This window comes from Stegodyphus dumicola, chromosome 7 (genome assembly GCF_044657685.1).
Source record: "Stegodyphus dumicola isolate Sdum_Otavi_A_Nest chromosome 7, ASM4465768v1".
Lineage (NCBI taxonomy): Eukaryota > Metazoa > Arthropoda > Arachnida > Araneae > Eresidae > Stegodyphus > Stegodyphus dumicola.
In genome coordinates this window covers 185,568,474-185,594,128 of record NC_140774.1, presented here as the reverse complement: position 1 = coordinate 185,594,128, position 25,655 = coordinate 185,568,474, and the positions used below count along the sequence as shown (strand labels likewise).

Genomic DNA, 25,655 nt, shown 5'->3' with positions numbered 1-25,655 from the left:
TGATTTTAGAAATAAAATATTATTACTTACTTTCTAACACCATTTTTGTTGCAATTGCTGCTGGATAGCCTACTGTTTTTGCCATAGCACTGTATCCTTCTTTATCACCATATACAACGAGATCTATATGTCTGGTTTCCTAAGACAAAAATATTTTTAAAATCAGATTAATTTTATTAATAAACAGTTATACATGAAAGAAATAGTTAAATACTGAAAAACATAATTCGTTTAAAAATTCTATATGTTTAAAATAATTTACATGTAAATTTATTTAAAATGTTTGTTTCATCTAATTTTGCAAAAATTAGCATAGTAATACTAAACAACTTCTCTGCAATTTTATTTAATCTATTAAAAAATAAGAAAAAATGAAACAATCCTTTCAACGACTTAAGCATAAACCAATCATTAAGTTTTTAAGTAACAGCTTGAATGCTAATTTATCCCATTTTCTGAAGTATTTCATGTAAAATATTTGCTTATATTTTCATGTCATTAAAAGAAATGTCACAGAACTCCAAACACATTGGTTACATCTTTTCTTAATTTATCCTTCTACACCAGAAAACCTTCCAGGACCAAAAAACTTCAATTAAATATCTCAAAGCAAATTGCACTGCAAATTTTTTCATCTTCAATATAATCTTCAAGGAAAAGAAATTTTTGAAAATATTCATGGGCTTTCTCATCTTTCAGATAACACATTTCTCGTGCCTGTATCAATGGAAATTTTTTTTAGCATATACCATTTCATAAATATATATTAACATTTAAAAAATTGCATACTACATAGGCACATTCTTCGTTTACTCAGTAAAAACTGCTTAGCCACGACAAATCCCTCTTCTCTAAAAGCGGACTATACTTCATGGAAATGTTATGTCTTTTTCTTTACATACAAGAAATTTTTGTCTTCTAATAAACGGCACAACTGCATTGGTACACTCTGTCAGCCTTTTGGTACATCACAATTTTATGGACACAATAAAAGAGTGCGTAAATGTGCACTCGTTTATTATTCTTAGTTAACTATTATGCCACTGAATAGGAAGTGTACCATGAAAGTTAAATCAAATACTATATGAGTGGACTGAAATAAAAATAGAGACTGAAAATAAAATCAATATGCTCTCTCTAATGCTAAACAACAGGCATGAACAACTATTTGCAAAATGGAAATTTAAACCATAGTAACTAACAAAACATACTGTAAATATACGGCTATTATAAACTGCTCTACTTTCCAATAAAGTTAAAAAATCCTAATTTTGATATTTTGACAGAATAAAAATTCAGCTATATAACACTATATGATTTTTTTTTTGGAAAATATTAAAATAAATTTTAAAATAGAAACATATATTACAGTTTTATTATCTGGCCACTGAATTCCAATGTCATGCCTTAAAATAATAACGTCTCGTTCACCAGGTTCTGAAAGCAGACAGGAAAAATAGTACATGTTAAAATATAATAAATTTCATAAATCAATAAACTGAATATAAATATTACCTTTATTAACATTAATCAGATAACTATTTAAAAATGTTAATAAATATTTTGGAACTTTTTAAAGGGGTGAGTAGTAGGATTGTCATGGAAACCCAGGAACAAATGGGACATTTTCGATGAATAAACACATAAGTTTATATTGTATAAAATGAAATGATACTGGGAGGAGAGGATCTGGTAATAAAGCATGAAAATATTATAGAAGGAAAATGAAGTAAATTTGCTCAATGGAAAAAAATGTGCAACCGAAAGACTTATTGATGGCTAAAAAAATAATGAGGATACTTTTTTTATTATTTTATGTTAAAAACAAGTTACAGATTTATTTATTTATTTACATTAGAAAAACAAGTCTTTAGGAAATGACAAAGTTCTAATATCATGCATAAAAATATAAATTTATTGTGTAATAGAACCCAAAGTACATCCATCACATTAGATAAGTATTAATAATATAGTTTGCAAAAAGCCTTTATTATCTCTAAAGTTTCTTTTTATCTTTCCTTTGTACATTATAGCGTAAATGAAAAATTAAAGATTATTTTTACTATATTGTGCATAATGGGGCATATATAAATTCTTGATTTACAGATAGGCATTGGCCATCAGTCAAAAATGTATAAGAACTAGTGTCACTTTTTTACCCTAAATTTCTCTTCCAGTGGATAAACAGATCAATAATTTACACTACTCCTCAGTTTCTTTTAAATGCTTACAGGATGCAAAACTTCCGACTGTTGTGTTATAAGATCAATAAGCATATAAGAAAATCCATGTAGATAAGGAAAACTAGCATTTCAAAGTAAATGGAAAACAAATAAAAAAAAAAGTTTGTCAGCTTCCGTGTTTAATAACAAAAAAAATCAAGTTATTTTATGTGTACTAGAGTGCATGCTACTAAACTATATTAAATAAAGTATATTAAATTCTATTTTACATTGTTACAGCAGTTTCACCTGTTGTTATTTTGTCATCTAATGAGCTTACTCCTAAATTATATATGTCAAGAACCTGACTGACTATTACACTGGCAGTGGGCAAGTATTGTCAATGCATGTCTCTGTATCAAATTTCGAATATGATTTACACCAGGCAAATTTTAACAAACATATAAATTTCACTTTTAACTATTTAATAGCTTTGAAGTAACATAATGATGTTCATGTGAATCCAGTTTTGTTATCTGAAAAATAAATAAAATGTATAAAACCATATCAAAAGGGTAATCAAAAAGTATTCTTTCAAATAGTTGTTGAATTAGTTAATCTGTAGCAATTAGCAACCTTTATAATAAAAAAAAATACTTTAAAGATATACTCACAACAAAATATTAATACCAACCATAGGATATGGCGACCAGGTTTAGATTTTTTTTTACTATTATAATACTGGGATACCTAAATTAATTACTATTAAACTCCATACACATTTTTATCTACCATATAATATTCGAGAAACACAGTGAGCTCATAAGTAAGAAATGTAACTGAATATAACATAAGATCATTTGGATAACTTACGAAATGCTAACTTATTTGCCAAAAAGTGTGTTAATGTGTCCAGTGGTGTAGAACACTTAACTAAAGGTTCCTCTTCAAGAAGTCCCAACCTAAAAGGACATATAAGTATATAATAAAAATAATGGCATTAAACAATCAACAGATTACATGGATTACTTTAATTTTGGCAAAGCACATGACAATTATCTACCTAAGCTCCATTTCAACTTCAAGGGAATAGATGCCGAAGTCCTTTTATCTTTCTTCTTCTGGCCACCACTTTAAGACTCTCTTTAGAGCTATAAATTTTTAAGTCTCCATTTCACAGATATTACAGCCATAAATGAACATGCATTGTACAGAATTTAAGGTTGGGGCCAACAGCATATGCAGCCAGTGTCCATGAACTGCTGTCATACTGTGTAAGGTGACTAAGGCAGTTAAATTAAATTAGTAGTTAGAAAACCATGGTTTCTTATAAATATCAGTCAACTACCCATATTTATTCAGTACTTGAAATTTACTCTATTATAATACTATAAAAATAATTTAAAAAATAATAGAATAATATATTTTAAAATTTTATCCTGACTGTATACTAAGCATTTATTTACTCTTCAACATGCAATATTGCTCACCTACTATTTGGCAGACTCTTTTTCACAAGGCCTCATCACACCTGAAAAAATGCATGTACGTGTCACAGCAAATGAATGAATAACATTAACCTCTTCACGACGGAATGTTGCTGAACTCCCTTTGCAAATGTGTGTGCCAAATATGCATCAGTCCCAAATGTCACTAGCAGCTGGATGATGCACTGGTGTATCAATTTGCTGCATCAATCTTCCAGACAGCTGTGTCACATATGCACTTTCAAACATACAAGTTCTTTTAGATTTTTTTTCAAATCACTAGATGGTGCTCTGTGTTCACTACAGTTAGCTTATTTCAACATGTACAACATATACATTTGACATTGTGTCTGTGTGACTTTCCGATTCTGGTGATTCGTACGAGCAGATATAAAGTATACAAAACACAGCTGACACACAGTTGAGGCTTCACATGATATAAACACTGAACAGTTTCCAATGCTTCACATTCGATTCCCCCCCCCCATGAGAAGTTTGGGATTGGAGCTGTGATTTTAGGAACTACGGTCTGTACTCAGTTTCCATCTTCTTCAGAGAGCAGACTATGTTTTTTTGCACCTGTTAAGACAGTTAAATTAATAGTGCAATGTCTAAGAGAAAGAAGTTTTTGACGGAAGGAGAGTATATTTGAATTGTAAAAGATCACAAGTGTCCATTCGAGTCCATGAAAAACTGCTTTGACACCGAAGACTCTACATTTAAGTGAGAATAGTGATTCTGATACCAAAATTTTGTCACAGATGGAACTGGAAGTTTGTTTTGCTTTCATCTCACAACTCAGCAGAACAGTGGCTACTCCATTATAAACTCTATCTGTTAAGCAACTTATGAATTTATAGGAATTTCAGAAGTACACTTAATTCAAAGTTATGTGAATGAAACTGATTTCCCCCCCTTTTTTTTTAAGACAATCCAATGAGCATAACAGTTGAAGAAACTAATAATTTCCATTGACAAAAGATAAGTGAAAATCCATCTTTATCCAAAATCAATATACTCCTGTACATGTGCTTAAAATGAAGGGATTCCTAGGATTAATTATTCTGCTGGAAATAATTAAAAGGTTCAACCTGAAAATGTGTTCCATAACTAATGAAATGATACGACTAGATTATCATACAGTGTCTCCTTTCAGAATCATTTATGCTATAATATGTAATGATATAATTTATTAATTTTTACATATGTTTAGATGCAGTTTAAAGTAAGTTTTTTCTTTTACATTTCATCAAATTGAGTCAAACATATTATTTTGCATTTAGATTTTAATTAAAAAATTTTCAGAATCTATTGATATTTTGCATTTATGATTATATTAGTGTTAGATACCATTACAGAAAAAAATCAAAACAATTTCTAAAAAAAATCTTTTTTAATGAATTGTTTTAAAAAGTTACATTTAGCGGCGTGAAATACCCCATCTTGCGAGATCACACAACTGCAACAACACACCGTCTCGAAGGTGAGTTACGCTAAGCAGCATGCTGTCGCAAAGGGTTAAAGAAGAAAGAAAAATATTGAGAAATCATCCATTCAAAAACTTCATTAAACTGAGAATGTATTTCAGTACTTGGAATATTTTATGCATGGAAATTCACATCCTGAGCAGAATCCCATAAAAAACTTCATAAAAAAGGAGTATGTAAAATACACTGTCCATTAAATAAGAGATTCGACTGTACACGGAAAATTAATGAGAGATAGTACTATGAAAGATCAACGAAGGATACAAACTTAAAATAAAATGAAAATACATGAAAAGTTGTTTTTTACATTACAAAGCCTTTCTGGTATTATGCCAGAGTTGTTTAAGAAAGCTTCCAAAAATTTTTAATCTAGTTTTGGAAATTTTATGCAATTATAAAACTTTATTTCTGAATAGATTTTAACTGTACTATCTTTTTAAGTTGTTTTACTCATACCTTTCAATAGCTTCCACCCGGAGTTCTGATTTTCCTACAACATCATAAATAAGATTTTTGAGATTCGGAGTCAGCATTTCTTGATCTTGTTGTCCAAGAAGACTACACAAAAACTGTTTCTGTAAATTTAAAATAAAAGAGAATTAGGACTATAGAACAGGTGGGAAGAATTCCAGAATGAAATAATTTTATCTCTGCTTATTAGAGTAATTTCACTTCTTTGAAGGATTACTGAAAATTTTTCTTATATTTTAGGAAGTTCTTAATACTGAGCTTTCATTACACTGATAGTAGATAAAAGTAATTTAGAAACTGTTACAAATATTGTGCAACATATAAATAGAAAAATGTTTTACTTTAATGAAAAATATCTTATAATGGAAATAATGATTCAATCAAAAATCCAAAATATAATTGCAAGAATAAAAACTAAATGGTAATTGTAGAAAGCCTGTTGAGAGAGATATAAGGACCATATTTGCTATTTTGAAAACTGGCATGAAATTTTGAAAGGAAAAATAGCTAAATGATAAAATTAGAAATAAAATGGAATTTTTTTCAAAAAATAAGGATATGACTATTTTATATCGTATTTGGAAAATGATAATAACCTATAAACTAACATAAATTGACTATTACTTGCTTTTAATTTTTCATTTCATGTAATTTAGCGCAACAAGATCCAGAGGGGAGGGAAAATGATAATAACCTATAAATTGACTATTACTTGCTTTTAATTTTTCATTTCATGTACTTTAGCGCAACAAGATGCAGAGGGGAGGGGACAGATTACCTTTATAAGCAGCATAAGTTCTTTATCATGATTTCAGTATCACCAACTATTTTAGTGGAAAGCATCCATAATGGATTTCACAGCAATATACAAATTGGTTTTTAACTTCATTCATAAAGAAAACATTACTATCACTAAACAGAATCCTTTATGGAAATAGGAATCCATGTAGACTTTCTACCGTACTCTTATTATAAATTAAGGACTGTCCTTGTTCATTTTATTTTCATTTTGTATAAGTTGAAGAACTTCAAATGATATTCATTTCTAAAGGCAATGTGTATGCCAAAATACTATAATATGTGCTATACTTTTCAGAAAAACAGCCACAACGAAAACTGTTCACTAAAGTGGCTGTTGCTTTATTTGTTACAATTCTCTGAAACATTTACATGACATATACAGACATGTCTCTGAGACATGTTTGTCATACACAGATTCCAATTCACTGGATTTTTTAATAATTTGTTTACAACATTATGAGTAATGTCAGCTCTACTACAGTAAAACTTTTGAACAGTATTACCAGCTGCGATAAATTAGTTATCGAAACCCTTGTAACTGTTAGTTCACTTAGAATTAGAGGTATTGATATCTGCTTTGCTTATGTGCGTGCTCATCATGGTTTCTACGGAAATGAAAGAGCTGATTTCTTAGCTAAAGATGCCTTAAATTTACCCATTGATATCAACATTAGCATTCCAAAGAGTTATTGGAAGTCCTTTCATTATAAAAAGCTTTTAGCTATGTGGAATGAGGAATACATTTCATCTTGTAATGCGGAAGTCACCAAAAAGTTCCTTCCTTCTATTTACCATAGACTGAATTCCGAGTCTTTCCTCTCGTTAAATTTTAAAGTGTCTTAGTTTTTATCTGGTCACGGTAAATTTGCAAGTTATCTGTTTCGTTTTAATCTACGATCAAACAATTTATGTGAATGTTCAAAAAGAGTTCCTCAGGATGTGGAACATTTGATTTTCTCGTGCCCTACATTTGATGGCCCTAGATTATGCTTACAGAACGATTTGAAAATGTTCGGAGTGACTTGGCCAGTGAACTTATCTGTTTTCGTGAAGTCCAGACTGCTGTTCTCTGCTTTTGTTCGCTTTATTTATGCATGTAATTTTTAATGTTTACTTATACATGTAACCTTTAATGTTCTAGTTAACTTACTTCTGTAAGCCCCGTGTTGTACATATGTGGTGCACGGGGAGTCTGTATGTTCTCAAAGGAAAAAAAAAAAAACACAGTTATACTCATCAGCAATAACACAGTAGTTTGTTCCATAACTCACAAGATAATCTCAGTTGTGAGCCTAGAAAAATATCAAAATTACACCTCACCAGAATTTAGGGTAGTAATCTAATAACGGTTAAAATGATATAATGTGCATACCATACATTTTTTCTAAAATTCAAAAAAAGGGGTTTAAAAAATTTGAAAATATAAAAGAATTCTAAAATGAATTGTCTTCTTCATAATACTTAAAAATTTTTGAATGATCAATATAAAGTTTTCCCATAGCAGAATTTTACTATGGTCAAATATTGAACTTCTCCTGAACTTATATCTTCATATGTATTCACACGCATTAAATTATTAATTGGATAATTTTATTTTTCCAAGAACCGAAACAGTACAAAAATGTACTTACCCATGTAATTTCAGGCCCTTTATGATGCAGAGAAGGATGAGGACTATCACTTAAAAGCCCTAAAGATTGAAGACCTTTGATAGCATCTGAATAACCCTGCAGAGTTAAAATAATGGAATAACCATATTTTTGAATGTGCTAAATTAATAGTTAAACAGATAAATTTATTTTGAATCAAATGTGCGGTCTGGAACTACAGTATTATCGTAAAACTATCTCCTAACAAATCTCCAAACAAAAATAATAAAGTTTTTCACATAACATTTATCTGTGCTATTTTTAGAAAAATCTTATTTAACCTTATCCAATTATCACCTCAATTTTCAAAGTCCTGAGCATACAAAAATAATCTATGAGATTTCAATCTATTTTAGCAAAAAAAGTAATTATCTCTCATTTTTGTTCAAGTACCAACTTTTACATCCAAATATAAAAAAGATATTAAATAAACATTCTATCTAAAACTCATATGTGGTACACAGTGCATTTAAAGAGCAATTCATATACATATATTATATACAGCACAAAGTTCAAAATCCAGACATACATTATTCGGAATGATATAAAATCCGGACATCAAAGCCACATTTTTTTTAATTAATGCTTTACGCATGCGCATTTGATTTTTCCTTCCATAACAAAACATGTGGAGATTTTCACTTAAAAATTCCAATTCTTAATTTCACTTAGGCACTTAATAAAATACCTCATTATGGAAAAACAATCATGTAAGCATAAATTTGTGAGATTAGTAATTTGGCTCCGCAGCTGAGTATCTATTTGGCATACATCTTACTCCAAAACATTCACCTATTTTTTATATCGCTGACCTGGCGAGTCATTATTTATTATATTTTGCTTTCATCACCCCATGTTTATCAATACATGAAAGCTTCAGTAATAACTCATGCTGTGATGTCTAAACTTTTTTTATATTAGTAATTGAATAACAAGAGTATGGCAACCTTTTATGCTAAAATTACGCTTGGTGATGATTATAAATTTTTAAATGCTGTAAGAAATGTTAACGAAGAAAAATTAAACAAAAATTTCTTTTCATATGCTAAAAATAGATTTTGTTAATGAAACTCATAGGCCAAAAGATTACATTTAGTGCTATTTTAATTAAGAATAACTGATATGTTATTCACCATAAACCCAGAAGCGGCAGCAGAATATGGCCGCACCGGACGGCAGAATTTAGGGAAAACAAAACTTTTAGAATTTGGGGAGGCACCGAGCAGCAAAATTAAGGCATGAGAAGTTTTTATGATTTAGGGAAAGCACAGGGCTCCAAAGTTTAGGCACGGTTAAAATTTAGAACTTAGGAAAGCACTTTGTAGCAGAATTTAGGACCCGTAGAGACTGCATCAGGTGGTATCGAGCGCCGACCCTATATAAAGCCTTATGTATAAGTGGATATGTGGGAGTTTATTTATTTAGGACTCGGAATAGTTTGAAGCATGTGCAAGAAATAAACGTAGGTATAGTAAGTAACTAAACTAATACAAGTAAGGCTTAATTCAGTATGCAATGAGCAAGACAAAATTTATTATTTATCATAATTTATATGTTTCTTTTTTCTCCCTCGGAAAATACAAACATCTAATTATATTTAAATCAATTTAACACAGGCTGGTTAAATGTCTGTCTCATTTCACATAATTTCTTTTACCTTAACTTCATTGCTCCAGTTGCATATTTCTAAAAACTTCAATTTTAATCAATTTTTTAAAAAATTATTCAAGAAAAAATTCTAATAATATAATACAAAAGATTTTGCTTATGGACAAACTTTCTGCAGCAGTTTTGACTCCAAAACCTCAAGCAGTGCTTAGAAAATGTTTGAAACATGATGGGGGAAAAATATTTTATTATTTATTTTTAAGTGTCTTTATTGTACACGTCCTTAATGCTTTTAAATATCCCTTTAATCCCTAATATAAATGAATAATATAATAAATATGTATTAACTTATATAATAAATTAATATAATATGTATATTATTGTAATAATGTATATAATAATTTACTTAAATGTATGCAATATGCCTTATTTATTTTGCACTTTTATTCTGAATATTACGATTTATCTTTTCTGTCTTGAAATCTTCAAAATCCAAAAATCCGCACAACCTCTTTCAAGCTTTGCAGGTTTCTGGACATCTATTGTACTATCTTCCTTTTCAATAATACTTCATGACCTTTTTTAAATTCATTTCTTGTTTCTGCTGAAAATTATTCATTATCAAAGACAATGGATGCACAATATTTTTCATTTGAAAACCTGAAATGGTGTTGCATGCTTCCACAGTGACACAAATGGAATAATGATACATCCTGAAGCTAAGACAGTGCTAAGTATTAGCTCATTTCACAGTGTGATGAAATAAACAGTTCTGATAATACAATCATTTAATATTAAGATAAATTTACAGGTAGATCAAACACAAAAATGCTACTGTTTTCTATCGAACAGAATTTATACACTGACGACACTGGCTTTATGTAAAAACATGTTATTTGAAAATAAATAAATAAAACAAAAGTAAAAATAATCAAGAGGTTAAGCATTTTGATCTATCTTACAGCATTTGTTCAGTCTTGTGTTTAATATTTTCATAAAGTAGTAAAAAAATTTATAGTCATTATAACTAATAGGAAATTATATTTGCTTACTTTGAGAGAAAGAAATATTTAATAAATAAATGCATCTTCATCTTTAAAAGGACAACATAGTAATTGCACATTTAATATATTCTACTAATAAATACATAAACCTCTTAAATACTCCCTCTAGACAATATTATTAGCTTACATATGTTTTTCTACAGGATTTATTGCTTAGTTGAAATCCCAGAAAGATAATATATCGAACAATGAAAAACTTACATACTATGGCTGGCAGAAGCTCGATTTTTTAGATATCATTAAGTAAAGCAAATACCCCACTGGATGTGATTTTGATTATACTTAAAAATCATAATAAGATACACTTAGACAATCTTTAGTAAATTTCTTTAGTAAAAAAAATGGGTATTTTTACAGTGACATTTATGAAAATTATGAGAATGAGGAATTAGAAACATTAAAGTAAAATATTTAAGAAGTCTACTTGAATGAAATTGGGAAAAAACAGAAATGGTATCGTTCGAAACATATATTAAGGGAAAATATGCACAGTCACACCCAGCAAATTACCCTGTAACGAAGAGTTCCTCTCAGTACAGTTTCTGCTGACTGAATATTATATGCTTCACTATAGATGATAGAATCTCGATTGGGATAGCCTTCCAAATTGAAACCAGGAAGAAAAGTGATTTCTCGAACGTGGTCCATCAGAGATCCACCACCAGGAATTTTTATAATCTGAGGGAAATAAAAATAAATAAAATAAAAATAAATAAAATAAAGATATCATCAAAATTAATCATAGATGTGAAAAAACTCATAACAGAAACTATGCATAAGTATCATATCATATGAAAGCTACTGACAAATATAATTTCAGTTTGTTTGCACTGTAATTTCTGCACAAAACTTAGTACAGAATACAATTTCAAACTAAATATACTAAACTGGGAAAAAAAAAAAAAAACTAAACGACTGAAGTCAGAAGTATTTCATGAAAAAAAATTTACTACTTTCATATATTCTTACTGGGAATTTTTTTTTTTTTTTTTTTACTGAGGGAGTGTTGATTGTCAAATGCTCACTTCTATCTTTAGCATAAACCATTTTAATTAATTACTTATTTTTTAAAATCTTTTGTTAAATGTTAAAAACAAACTCTTAATGCCTAATTGGATTAAATCTCAATAGGAATCAAAATTGATCAAATTCGAATTAACTACACATGAATTTCTGAAAGGTAACATTGAAAACTTATAATTTATAATAACTATTAATCACATATAAATTACATAAAAATAAAGCGGCATAAAATTTCTAATCATGTAACAGAGTTCTTTCAAAAAATCTTTTAATTGATGATATAAGTATTCTAATCTTTACTAAAAAGTAGAAACCATACAATCCTTCTATAAAGACTTTTCTTTAAATTCTGTACACAATATGACGTCCTTAAATAGTTTAAAGATGTTCTATTAGAAATATAATTTGTTTCTTTTTATTAATGATACAGCAAAGTAAATGAGGTACTTCTGAAGCCTGACAAGTTAGTAAGAACCAGGTCACATGAGTGATAAAACTAATTTGTACAACACAGGACAAATTTTTAAAAAACTGTTCAGACAAAATTAACAGAAAATAAGGAAAATTTATTCAGCATATTTTAAAGGTGTTCTTTTCTTCTACCCAATGACAATTTTAAAGACCTTATAATATAATATAGAGACTATAAATTGAACACATGCATCAAAGCAGTAAAAAAAATGACAGAAAAGATAGTAAAAATGAAAAAGCATATTCACCCTCATCCATGAAATCTGATATAAAATGAATTTTAAACAATTTAATCATTTTCAATAAAGCAAACTATAAAATAAATTCCACAAAACAAATGAAACTAAATATTATAAAAACCATTGGATTTCTTTCCTTAATGTTTACATGTGGATGTTAAAAATAAATTCACAGACTATGTCATGTAAAAAATTAAAAGGTGCATTCTTAATTCACTTAACATTAAAAAGTTTTGTAAAAAACCTTTTGATGTTAAAAAGAAATTATGTATTATAACAACACTAATTTTTTATTAGGAAATTTTAAAGATAATTAAGAAGATCCAGCTACAATTTTAAATTACTATTTGTTGGAGCTGTCTACTACTTGCTTTTATAGTCCCTATTACTGGCGCTGTCATCGCACAACATTTGCATTTTTCTTTGATACCCGTGTTTTATGCTAATTCTCGTTGTTGTAAGCTACAGCTACACCACAAAATGTCCTAGCGGCGATTTTTAGAACTATTTTTTTCACTGAATCCTTTTTCCCATGTCTTGATTAGTCTAAATACCAAGTTTGGTGCCATTTCGGCTATTATATCGCGCTACAGAGCACTCCAAAAACTGTCACTTTAAAAAAATATCACCCTGTATATCCCTCCTTAATCATGTGATGCTTCATACTTCTTTCATTCAGAATCGTGTCTGTGGCTAGCAGTTTTATTTGTAGCAATACTGCCTTTAACCAGATGGGAGTAAGGGATTTCAAGGTATTTAAAATTTACCAAACCACTCTGAAATTTCTGGTGTGAGCAAAAGCCCGAAATACTGGAGCCATTATCTAATCTTCCTACTAAAACCACTCAACTGGAAATATATTCAAATTTATTACAGCATGTTGAACATGATTTCCTTGAAAGATGTTTCCAAAGTACTTTTAAAACGGAATACAATGTCCTTAAATTGTGATAAGAAAAATCCATCAAATGATAGACTGCCATAAAACGCTTGAATGACTTCACTCTTTTCAAGAATAGTGTAAAATATTCCAGGCTCATTTTTTCCCTTATTATCTGGAAGCGTCATAAAGAAAAAGGTAACGTTCAAGAATCTTTGTATCTTTTATGCTATTAAAAGCATTTCCATTAGATTTAAAGTTATTGCTCTCATTGAGTGACATATTCAGGATCCAGGAAATATATTGCAGTGATGATGCAAAGGTGAAAGATTATAAAGTATTTCATTTACATATTTTAGGACTCGGTTTTTTAAAATTATTTAAAGTGAACTTATTGCTAAGACTTACAAATCTGGCGATAAATGTGCGAATGTAAATAATGCAGCACGCTTGCTAGTAAATTAACATTTTTCTTGATTATCTATAGATTACTGACACAGTGAATTTTTTTTTTTAAATTAAGTACTAACCTGTCCATTTTCAGAGTATGTAGCACCTGACAGAGTGTTTAATAAAACACCACGAGGATTCCAGCTGAAAGTAGTTAAATAAAAATTTTAGAAGAACATACAATTAAAACAGTAAATATATTAAACTCAACAGTTGATTCAGAATGCACTTTCTCAGTATTAAACTTAAGCATCTGAGAATATGTTAAAAAAATTAATATTTATCATACTATATATTTTAAGAAGATAGTACAAAATTAATTTATTGATTAGCAGAAGTACTATACATTGAAATAAGTTATATAATAAACTTAAAAGATATTATGCTCCAGTATTGGTTGTCAATAATGGATATTTATCATTCATTTTTTGATAAAAATCGAAAGTAAATTTAAAAAAAAAATGACATAGAAAAGAAACAGCAATATGAGAAATCAGGTTATTCTAAAATCACAAAAGAGTTTAATGTTAAAAACTTCAAAGCAAAAGAACTACAAAAATTATTAAAAAACAGGATTCTATACCACTTACATATGACATTAAGAAGTAACTTCTATTAATTGCAATGAAACTGCAAATATTCATAAAAATGATCAAGTTGAATACAACACATATACATGCAATTTATATTAGATATACTTAAAAATATTTTATCACTCCCTTTATCAATGAAATCGTATCTACTGGAGAAATTGTATATGTCGCTATTATTTTTTCTCTTATTTCGACCGGCTGCATTGAAGTTAAAGGTAATTCGTGGCTGAAAACAATCCCTAACTCTTTCTGAATATTATATTTTTTGGTAATTTCAATAGTAGTTGAGACGTTGATGGACAACTAGTGCTGGTAGTGTCAGCTTGGGTATTTCCTGGATTTTGGAAGAACTAAGTAAATTTATAATATTTTGGTTTATTAAGTCTTCCTCTCGTTTTCTTTGCTTCAGTAAATTCTGATACCCAAGCAGTTTTTAGAAGCAGAAAAAGTGAAAATAAAAGTAGAAAATAACTATTATAAGAACCACTGTGAGAAACACTTCTTGTTAAAAACACTCGGAAAGCCATTGTTTGAAATATTTTACCTTTCTTCTGAAAAAGTGAGTATATCTTAAACCATTGCTGGGACAAAATATGAACTATTAGATCAATACCAAATAATTCTAGGAGGTAGTGGTACTCTTTTGTTTACTAAAATAAATAAATCAAATTTAAAGTATGTATTTAAGACATAATGAAATAACGAATAAGTTTTCTTCAGTTTTCCGTAGAGCTTAAAATGAGAAAATGGCCATTTTGTAATTTCAGAGAACCTTGTATATTTTTACTTCACTTCAAATCTCAAATAGGTATATTATAAATTCAGTGTTATTCGGAATATGTCTATCTTTTTTCCCGAAAAATAATAATTTAATAAACAAATGGTTCATGTAAAACATTTTTTGAGTAATTATGCTCAAACCGTAGCTTTTCTGAATTAAAAAGCTAACCTAAGTTTAACATAATAAGTAACTACACTTAACTTTTTTTATGTATAATAACAATAAGCAATAACCAAAAATCGCCAAAACGATAATTGTTACAATTACTACGATTGCAACAGCAGACACAAAATAAGGATTAAGCTATTTGTCGAACATGTCTACCCTTTTACACATGCATCGGCATCACGTATTTTTGTTTACATATAGTACAAGATCAGCTAAACTTACGTCAAAAAATATAAAAAGAATTAACTAACAAAAATGAAAGCAATATACATAGTATAAGATCTTGTGCATGAACTGCAGTTTTTGCAAACTTTTGAAAAATAAGTAGCATCACCGTTTGAAACTCTATATCGTTTGTCAACAACATAGAGGTGGGCAGAAAAGCATTTTGGACATCAACCCTAGAGAATTTTTTGTGTTCTACTGTAATCACATTTCAAACCTTGTCGTAAATGATGCTGCGAGCAATAATTTACTTCGTACAAACTTATTAGGTATGTAAATTAATTTGTTTTTAATTTTAAGAAAATAAATTGTGTTAAGCAATATATTTGCTATCCAATGCATTTGCTTCGCTTGTAATTTCATTTTTTTATAATGTATAATTCTTCAATAAATATGTTTGAGTGTGGATTTTAAGAAAGTACAAAATGTTTGCACATTTACAAAAATTAAAAGAGAAAATGTAATTTTTTTCAAACTGTTATGTTAATAATACTCTACTCTAAGTGTTAACCATAAGCACTTTCCCTCTAATATTGTCACTGCATAAAGGCACTCGCTAGACATTTGCACGAGGACGCCGATTATGCTTGGTGCGAGCCTGGAATTAACCTTACAGCATGTGCACATCGTATTTTTTAGACATCTGTTATTTTACAGTTTTTGGCACGAAAAATGACAGAAATGAGTGAATATTGATAATAAATTTGTTAAAACATAAAATATTAACCTTATTACTGCAAAATACAAATGATGTCACATTTAAATGATAGCAAATTATTTTTAAATGTTCAAATCAGTCAGGTGGAAAAGCAATGATGTATTTCATTATAAAAATTTATTATTTAATAACTATATCTTAAAATGCAAGCTAGTTTTAATATTCATCTGTCCTGTCCCATTGATTTATCATCGAGTCGAAGACAACTTGTCAAAAATAAAAAATCTCTTGTAGATAATCACAGCTCTTGTTATTTCAATTTCAGTGCCATCACTTGAGAACAATTCCTTTGTATTTACATGGTGTTCTTTTTTTTATTCCTATCATATATAACAATTCAAATTAGGCCATCATTTTCACTCAGGTAAGTGTTATTATTCTCACATCCAAAAGTTTCCTTGTCTTCTTTTTCATCAGATAATTCTTGAAGAATGCGAGCAAAATCAGCTGGTTGCACATGTTTTTTTACCACGAAGACCGATATAAAAATTATAGACTCGAATTTATACAAATTAAAATAATACACTTCAATTAATTAATAAAGTTACAAAATATTTGAGAAAAAAATATTTTCCAAATTTTCCCCCACGACCACGAGTGTCATAACTTTTACGAAGCTGTCACATAGCGCAAAAGCACAGTAAAAAAAACAAAAAATGTTATACGACTTCCTTTTGGCACATTCCATGATGTGGGGAAGAGTTGAAAGAAGGAATAGAAATGACATTCAGATGTTTCAGCTGCGATATGTGAAATGTGTGCATTAAAAACGGAATTTGTTGTAAATTTTGTGCATAGCACACGTGCTGGAAGGTTAATATATATGTGGCATTCAAAGTCCTACTAAATCTCACAAGGTCTTTAAAACAAGAATCTAAAATGCAGTTGAAGCTAATATTATATCCAAAATGGCTTGTAACACTAGCAGTATTTGGTGGAGACCATCCTTTGTGCCCAAGTATGATTAACAGACTATTGAAGAGCTGTTTATGGTGCTTTGGTGATTTAAAGTATATAGAAAGGATATCTAGATAACATACAAAGAATACATCACATTTTAATCTCCTATTAATGTATTGATCTTTTTCAAAGTATCTTCAATTTATTGATCAAACATTTTACATTTTGAAGATAAAATATGTATAATTTTAATAATATCTAAATATTTAACTCCTTTACATACGGAATCCTTTCCCCCCTTTTTTTCCAATTCAAAGAATTTAGAAATTATTCATAAAATATGAAATACTGAACAGGCTAATAATAATTATTATAAATAGTTAACTTACCTAAATTTGTACCTTAAAGGATTATCAGAATATTCTGGTGCTGGCAGTCCTCCACAAAAAGAAACAAATGATGTTATCTGAAAATATAAATGTTTCAAATGATTTAGTAAAGCACACCAAATTATTCAGACAAAACAGACGAAAAAAAAAAAAAAAAAAAAAAAACAATGACATCATTTAAGTATATCACAATTATCAGCATAACTTGAAGAACAAAAATTGCTTCTCAGAAATTATGTTCACTGTTGTTCTTGCATTTTATTTAGCCACTCTTTTTACCTGCAATGTTTTATTTACTCTCAACAAAATAAATTCAGAGTTTTGAGGACCACCATAAAGCTTTCAGCAGAGTATAAACTGTCTCTGTTGATAAATTAAACATGCAATGTAAATTCTGGGTTTTATTAGCTAAGCCCAATTAACCAGTTATAATGCCAATTCTAAAATTAATGGTTAATATACTAATAGCAAGTTCAATATTTAGATAATTGTGAAACCAAGATTACAAATGAAAAGACTATATGGCTTAGATAACAATGAGTGTATGTTCCTTTAAAGATTAAATCCAAACAAGCTCAATTACAGTAGAATTATTAACATGACAACTGGAAAGAAACTAATCCAATGTACTGTTCACAGATGAGTCCAAGTTTCTTGTTGGAATCAGATAAGAGCATTAGGATCTGTAGAAAAGAAAGTAGTACATGAAATAGCTATGAATAATATCACTGAATACCACAACTTTATGCTGACAGTGAAATTGTGCAGTAGGAGTTTCATAGAAATACCACATCAAATGAACTGGCATATCTTAAAAGTAGGTACTGTATAGTTCAAAATGATCAAGAATAATTTCACTTTGACTTTATATGCTGCAACAGTTGGTCTTGCATTTATTTTTTGAACAATATTGTATGTGCATACATAGGAACATACATACTATTTGATGTGTATAGGAAACCTGGTAGATGAGATCCTTCAGATTAATTTTTTTTTTTCAGATTAAAAGTATTGCTCACATAGAGTAGCCACCATATTTGCAAGATCTCACTACCATCAAAGATTTTTGGAATGTGCTTGGGCAAACTCTCTGTCCACATACTTTTTCCAGCTTTAATTAACTCAAAATTAATGAGGCACATTCTTTAAAAAAGTTAAGTTTGTTTGTTACAGAAAGATGAAAAAACTGCTAACACAAACTGTCAATGTAAAACAAAACTATATACAGAAAATACAAACAGAAAAATTACGTGGGCGGTAACAGCAGTGATAGCAGATATGTCATAATCATTTACATTTTCTTAGTTTCGATTAATGTTTATTCTTCTTCATTCGTAATGTTAAGTTTTTTTAAAAAAACTGCTACATGAAAACACAATGGCAAATTGTATTTAAAAAAAATCTGTTAATTATAATACTTTTCTGTGTTTTTTCACCTCCCCTTGAAAAAAATTGATTTTATATTAACTGTAGATACTTCTCTAGTATCTGTAAGAAAAAATGAATCTAATTATTATTTACTTATTTTAGATTTAGATGGACTCACAACTGAATTTGAAAATTTCAAGTCTTAAACTTGTTGTGAAATAGAAAGCATTATGAAAAAACATAAAACCCAAAGAAAAAGAGATTACATCAGAAAATTTCACTCAATTTGGAAGGTAACACCATTTAGTAAAGATAAAACTATATGTATTTTTCCTTGACCTGGATGCATGGCTTAACAATCTAATACAGTTCAAAAGTCTTTAATCCGGACTCGTCGGGACTTTGGTGATTCCGGATTATCGTTTTTTCCGGATTATAGATCATCAATTTAAATCTGGTTAGATGGCATGCAGAAATTATAAAATTAAAAATATGAAACCGTAATTTATGAAATAAAGAGCAATTATGATCTAAAGGGCATCAAAATTTACAAATAAAAAAGCTTAATATTTATTTGTTTACCTTATTAAACATTTCTTTCAATGTGCGCATGCGTAAAGCATACATTACGCATAGACGAAATTAGAAAATTGTAACCAGAAAGCTATTTGATGTGTATTCGTGATATTTATAATGACGAGGAATTTGATTTAAATCATATCTAAATAAGACAGAGTACATCGAGATGAAATACTACATTTAGTAAGGAATTATAAGCTGTATAAAATAAAAACATCTGCCCTGAAGATAAGGATATAGTGCTGACTGATCAACTTCCAGTTCATTGCGCGCCGCGACATTTTTTTCTTTAAAAAAAACTTTGCTACAGACGAAAAAGATATCTGGTGGCAGTTTCTGGGATTGAAAATTGAAACCAGTCTTATTTAAAAGCCAACAGAATACAGGAATGTGCATACCAGACTTTTTATGAATATGGTGCCATTTTTCATGAAAATGTTTCAACTCATAATTATATTCAACTATTCTAAATTTTTGCTTTTGCATTAAAGCGTCAAATTAATTAGTAACATTAAAGTTTTTTTCTTTACATATATATATATATATATATATAAATTCAAGCTCTGGTATTAGAGCGGCAAATTTGTTGCATAATATTGGAATATTTCCATCCTAAAATTTAAGCTCTTGTATTACAGTAATAAATTCAAAAGATTTTTGTTGTAGATTTCAGCTTTTGTATTAGAGGGGAGAAGTTATTATGTAGTATTAGAACATTTTCATTTTAAAATTTTCACTTGTATTAAGAGTTCCAAATCAAAAAGAATTTTTCTCTATGAATAAATATGAGCTCTTGTCTTAGCCCCAAATCAAGAATTTCACTTTGTGAATCAAGTCACAAGCATTTTTTTTTTTATTTATTTATTTATTTATTTATTTATTTATTTATTTACTCTAGTATGCCTTTTCTAATCTGCAAAGCAATCTTTGCAGATTTTTCTTGAATGGAAAGCACATATATTTATTATACTCAGTATTTTCTTTGAAATAAAGTACTCTGTGTCATATTTGAATTCCTGATCACACACACGAAAAGAAAATTGCTAGATGGCACTAACCAGTTTGAATTTTTGAATATTGGTCTAAACCCTTTCAAAATTAATTTTGATATGCTGTCCAAGAATTTTCTGTTTCAACAATATCTTTTCCTGCCAGGGGTAGAATTTAATAGATGTAGATGAAGAATTTTGTGAGGATATGCCACTCACAAGTAACGTCCCAGAAATTCAAAAAAATAATCAGGAAGTCAACTTTTTGATGAGTGCAAAATTAAGAAGTACGAGCTAGAGAATCACAAACAAATAAAGCAGAATCGAATAATAAAATCCAGTTGACCCAAACTGCTGCCAAGTTTGATGAAAAAAGGATGAAATCGAACTGTTTGATAAATTTTGAAAGAACAGCTGAAATGGCTCAGGTCCCTGGATAGCTTACCTTTTGGATGCCTTACCTGCCAAAATCTCCAACATGTCAGCCAAAGGACTGTCTGAAGTTGCAACCAAGTATGATTATGTGAAAAATTTAATCTTAAAAAGATATTAATAATAAAAAGTTGAAAGAGAGCTTTTATTGACATCAAAAAACTCCTCAAAACTCTTGCAGCAATTATGCTTGTGAACTTTATAGTTATTATTCAGAGTGGATTGAGGATTTAGAAATTAAATAATTTGAGAAATTGAAATACTTAATAGTTACTAAGCAAATTAAATACTGTGTTCCAGTAGAAGTGACACAGCATTTTCTTGATACCTGAATAAAATCCACATGACCTAGCAGAAAAATTAGACTAGTATGAGAATATTACACAAAGCTTTAAGAAAGAAAAATCCTACAAACCACAACAGGGTTATCAAAATGCAAGGCAGCAATCAATGTAAATACAATCCTAAAGAAATCTTGAAAGATTTTAGAACTTTATAATTAAGACAGAATTCAGCAATAAAATTTATGCAAAACAAGACAACCTAATTGTTATGAACGAGGCTGTCTCCAACCCCAGTGTGATAACTCAAGATGGATTTGGAAACTGTAGCCCCAAATAGAATTTTCAAACACAGTTTTAAGGATATTATGACTCCATACACCAGCCTAGGTAAAGTAAATGGCTATAAAATGCCCATACTTAAAGGTACTAGTGCAATTTTGGACTTGATCTCCCCCCCCCCCGAAAAAAAGGTACGTAAAGCCTTCCATGTACACAAGTAAACTGTGTGGATACAGACACCTCTGGAAGAATATCCAGCGTACTTATCTTTGGCTGAGATACAGCTTGAATGTGAATTTGGTCATATAACAACAAAGGCTTAAGAGATGCATTAGATTAGGGCAAGTACCTTTTAGGTAACAGAACAGCTGGATTATTTGAAGAAGCAAAACAAAGTGAAGAAGTTCAAATTCATATGATAAATGCCATTCAAACTCGTGATGAAAACTATTTCTAGAATTGGAAAATCTAGTTAATCTAGATCAGTTAAATTTGGAAATTCAACTTAGGGACAAAGACACACTTTCCGAAAATGAAATTTTGCCTCCTGTGGAATATGGAAGTTCTGAATTAGGTCTGATAAAAGCCTCTCCAGAAATATTTATACAGAACAAAAGGGAGTGTTGAATTGAAGCCACTATATGAAGAAGCTAAAAGAAAGTCTTGTAAAGGTACAAGGTATATGTTGAAAGGTGAAAAGCTCTCAAAAGATGACGGAATCCTAAGACTATTAATTGTTGTTCCTAATAAATATCGGAAACAGTTGATGACTATTTGTCATGAAAAAACAGCAGCCCATCTTTATGCAACAAAGACCAAGGATGCTTTGTTCAAAACTTTTTATCAGCCTGTTACAAAGATTTCGAGAAATTTGTTAAAATTTGAGAGAAATGTCAAAGATTTGGAAAGCTTCAAGATGAAAAGAAAACACCTTTGAAAATTGTTTCTATTATCACAGAAATATTATGCAATGCTTGTGGGCTTGCCCATGACAACTTCTGGAAATAAGAATCTTATAACTACCATCTGAATGTCTTCTAACTATCCAGATGCAGTTTCCATTGCAAAGCTTTTTTAAACTACAATTGTTGATGTTTTCCTTCAAATTTTTAGACAAATACGATTTCAAAAAGAGCTGCAGACCAACCATGCCACATCTTTTATGAGTGTGCTTATACTGAAATGCATAAAAAAGTTCGGAATTAAAGTTGTACAAAGTTCCGTTTGCTACCCACAAAGCAATCCCATACAGAGAAACACTTCACTACACATCTGTCTAAAATTTGTAGAGGAACATTTCCTCAGAAGACACTGCACTATAATTCAGCCCCATATTTCAGGCAATGCAGATATTTTGAATATTCTTCAAAAATATGTTACACATGGGAAATGGTAAACATAGTTTGAACAAACTAATTCCTTGTCATTGAGTAAACTTAACCTGAAGTTTTCAACAGTCACCTTCTAGAACCCCTTTTCTCTTAGTAACTATTAAAAAAAAATTTCTTTTCACCATCTTGGCTACTTAAAAATCTTTACACAAGAACAGGAAACGAGGTGCATATTTTTCAATGAGCAAAGAGACCAAGAATTGGCAAAATGCTGCTCTTGGCTCCCTGATTCTCTTACTGAATGTTGAAAAACTTGCTAGACCATAATCTTCAAAGGGGCTAAACATGAGACAGCAATGAAATAATCAGGCTTAATAATTAAAACATGAGGCTCATTCTCACAGTAAACTGGAATTTGACTGCACTCTAAAAAGAAATGGAAACTCCCATATTAGAGGAACAGCAATTATTTTCCTCTGGTGCACTTTAGGAAGATATGGAAGTTTAGAGATATTTTTTAGTACACAAAATATGATGTACACTGCACAAAAAAAGGGGGGATGGTTCTATATCTCTCATTCTACTGGGCCGATTGACGAGATTCAAATTGCGTTTTTCATGTGTCGAAAACGCGACTTTAGGATATGTATTAAATTTATATATAGCATTGTTCTAATATAGGTATTTTGACACAAAATCGGACCTTTTCTGAAATAACATACCAACTTTTTTTCCATATTTCAATTCTACGACTCAAATTATGCCAAACTAACAAGTTTTGTAAAATTCGTACGAGTAGTTTTAAAAAATTAGCTCTCAATAGTTTAGCTCCTCAACGTTAATCGAGTTTGGTATATATTTATTAATCTCTCTTTTTTTATTAAACTTATTTGATTCTTCCTTTCATATTTCGAAATTTAGGTTCATTCCAAATAAAATTCACCATTTTTTTATGATTTATTTTTAATAAATTTATAAATTTTTCATAAAAATTTTTAAATTATAATCTATAAATTTTTTACCATCATCTTAAAGTAGACGTATTTCTAAATATATCCGCAAAAAATTATAGTTTTTATTTAAAATTTCCGAAGATATATGTGAATTTATATATTGGTGCGTTTTGAAATTTGGCATATTTGTTGAAAGTCATAAAACATCAAATCTGGTTTAGACACTTTGCTTTAAATTATCTTGGAAGTAGAAACGATGTGACTTCCCCCCCCCCCCGTTCAAGCACAATGTAAAAAGGTAGGAAGGATGGAATTGAAAGGAAAATTGGTTGCCACATTATTAAGAAGGTTGCCAAATGAATTATTCTTAGCACGAACTGAAAGAATTGCACCAATATAAATTTTTGTAAATTCTGGAACCAAAATTTTACAAAATTTAATATCTAGGCATAATTTGAATCATAGAATCGAAATATAGGAAAAAAATGGTATGTTATTTCAGAAAAAAAGTCCGATTTTGTGTCAAAATACCTATGTTAGAAAAATGCTATATATAAATCTAATATATATCCCAAGTCATGCTTTCAAGACATGAAAAACACAATTTGAATTTTGTCAATCGGCCAGTAAAACGGAAAATGTAGAACTGTTGCATTTTTTTCCCACAGTGTACATATATATATATATATATCTAAATATATTTTGCCTACTATATTATTTGAGTCGTAAATATATAACTGACTTATCTGCCTTTAAGTCAAATTTACTATTGCATGCTTAACTTTAGGAAAGCAGTACATATAAATTATGTGTCCAGTTTCAGATTTATAAATAATGCTTTAATAATACATTTATTACCCTAAAATTTAATATGAATGTAAAACTTGTATTTGCAAATATATATATATATAAATAAAACAACTACAAATACATCTTCAATATACTACATCCCATTACATATACTGTGATATGGAACCATAAGAGAACAGAACTTGCTCTTTTCGGAACATAACGTACAATAATGTAAAATCCTTGTTCAGCCACTAAAAAGAATGTTTCTCTAATATAATTATTAAATTTAAGAAGCATTACCCTTCCACCATTTAACTTGATTTCATCAAAGCATTCCATGGCAAGGAGATGATCAATTCCTGGATCCAAACCAACTTCATTTACAACTGTAATGCCAGCATCAACAGCTCTGCAAAATTATACCATGTTTAGTTAGTATAAATTTGCAAATATAAAAGACACGACTTTAAAAAGAACGAATACTTACGCGTCATGAAGTTTTCTCATTTCTGGAGTCAAATAACTGGCAGTGACCATATTTATTTTGTACTTGATACAATGTTCAGCAATTGTGGGATGCAGTGTGTAAGGCAAAAGGCTTTACGTAGAAGAAAAATACATTTCAAAGACAGTTTTAGATAAAAGTATTTTTTAAAATTTAAGAAAATAGCTTTTATACTAAAAAATTCAAAAGTTAAATTATAATAAAATCAAATAAAGGTGTATTTAAAATATTTCATTAAAGGAAAAGAGATGCTTGCTTTCATAATTACAGTGCATTTGCAACAAAAGCATATTTTTTTTTTTTTTTTTTTTTTTTAACTACAGTCAAAAGTCGTTAATCCGGACTTGTCGGGACTTCGGCGATTCCGGATTATCGATTTTTCCGGATTATAGATCATCAGTTTAAATCTCGTAAGATGGCATGCAGAAATTCTAAAATTAAAAATATGAAACCGTAATTTATGAAATAAAGAACAATTATGATCTAAAGGGTATCAAAATTTGCAAAAAGAAAAAGCTTAATATTTAGTTGTTTACTTTTTTAAACATTTCTTTCAATGTAAGTTGTTTAAGTTTTG

At 29.3% G+C, this 25,655-nt stretch overlaps 1 protein-coding gene across 4 annotated transcripts in view; it reads right to left on the bottom strand.

Moving 5' to 3' along the window:
* LKRSDH (lysine ketoglutarate reductase/saccharopine dehydrogenase) overlaps positions 1 to 25,655 on the bottom strand; it is a 94,275-nt gene that overhangs the window by 2,381 nt on the left and 66,239 nt on the right. For all 4 annotated transcript variants that reach the window (XM_085821152.1, XM_085821154.1, XM_085821153.1 and 1 more), the window contains 10 exons: positions 25,061 to 25,171; positions 24,874 to 24,982; positions 17,567 to 17,643; positions 13,873 to 13,936; positions 11,240 to 11,407; positions 8,040 to 8,135; positions 5,593 to 5,711; positions 3,036 to 3,124; positions 1,370 to 1,437; positions 31 to 139 (listed from right to left, as the gene is read on the bottom strand). In XM_085821152.1, coding sequence (XP_085677278.1) covers positions 31 to 139; positions 1,370 to 1,437; positions 3,036 to 3,124; positions 5,593 to 5,711; positions 8,040 to 8,135; positions 11,240 to 11,407; positions 13,873 to 13,936; positions 17,567 to 17,643; positions 24,874 to 24,982; positions 25,061 to 25,171 — 1,010 coding nt within the window. The remainder of the gene's footprint in view (positions 1 to 30; positions 140 to 1,369; positions 1,438 to 3,035; positions 3,125 to 5,592; positions 5,712 to 8,039; positions 8,136 to 11,239; positions 11,408 to 13,872; positions 13,937 to 17,566; positions 17,644 to 24,873; positions 24,983 to 25,060; positions 25,172 to 25,655) is intronic.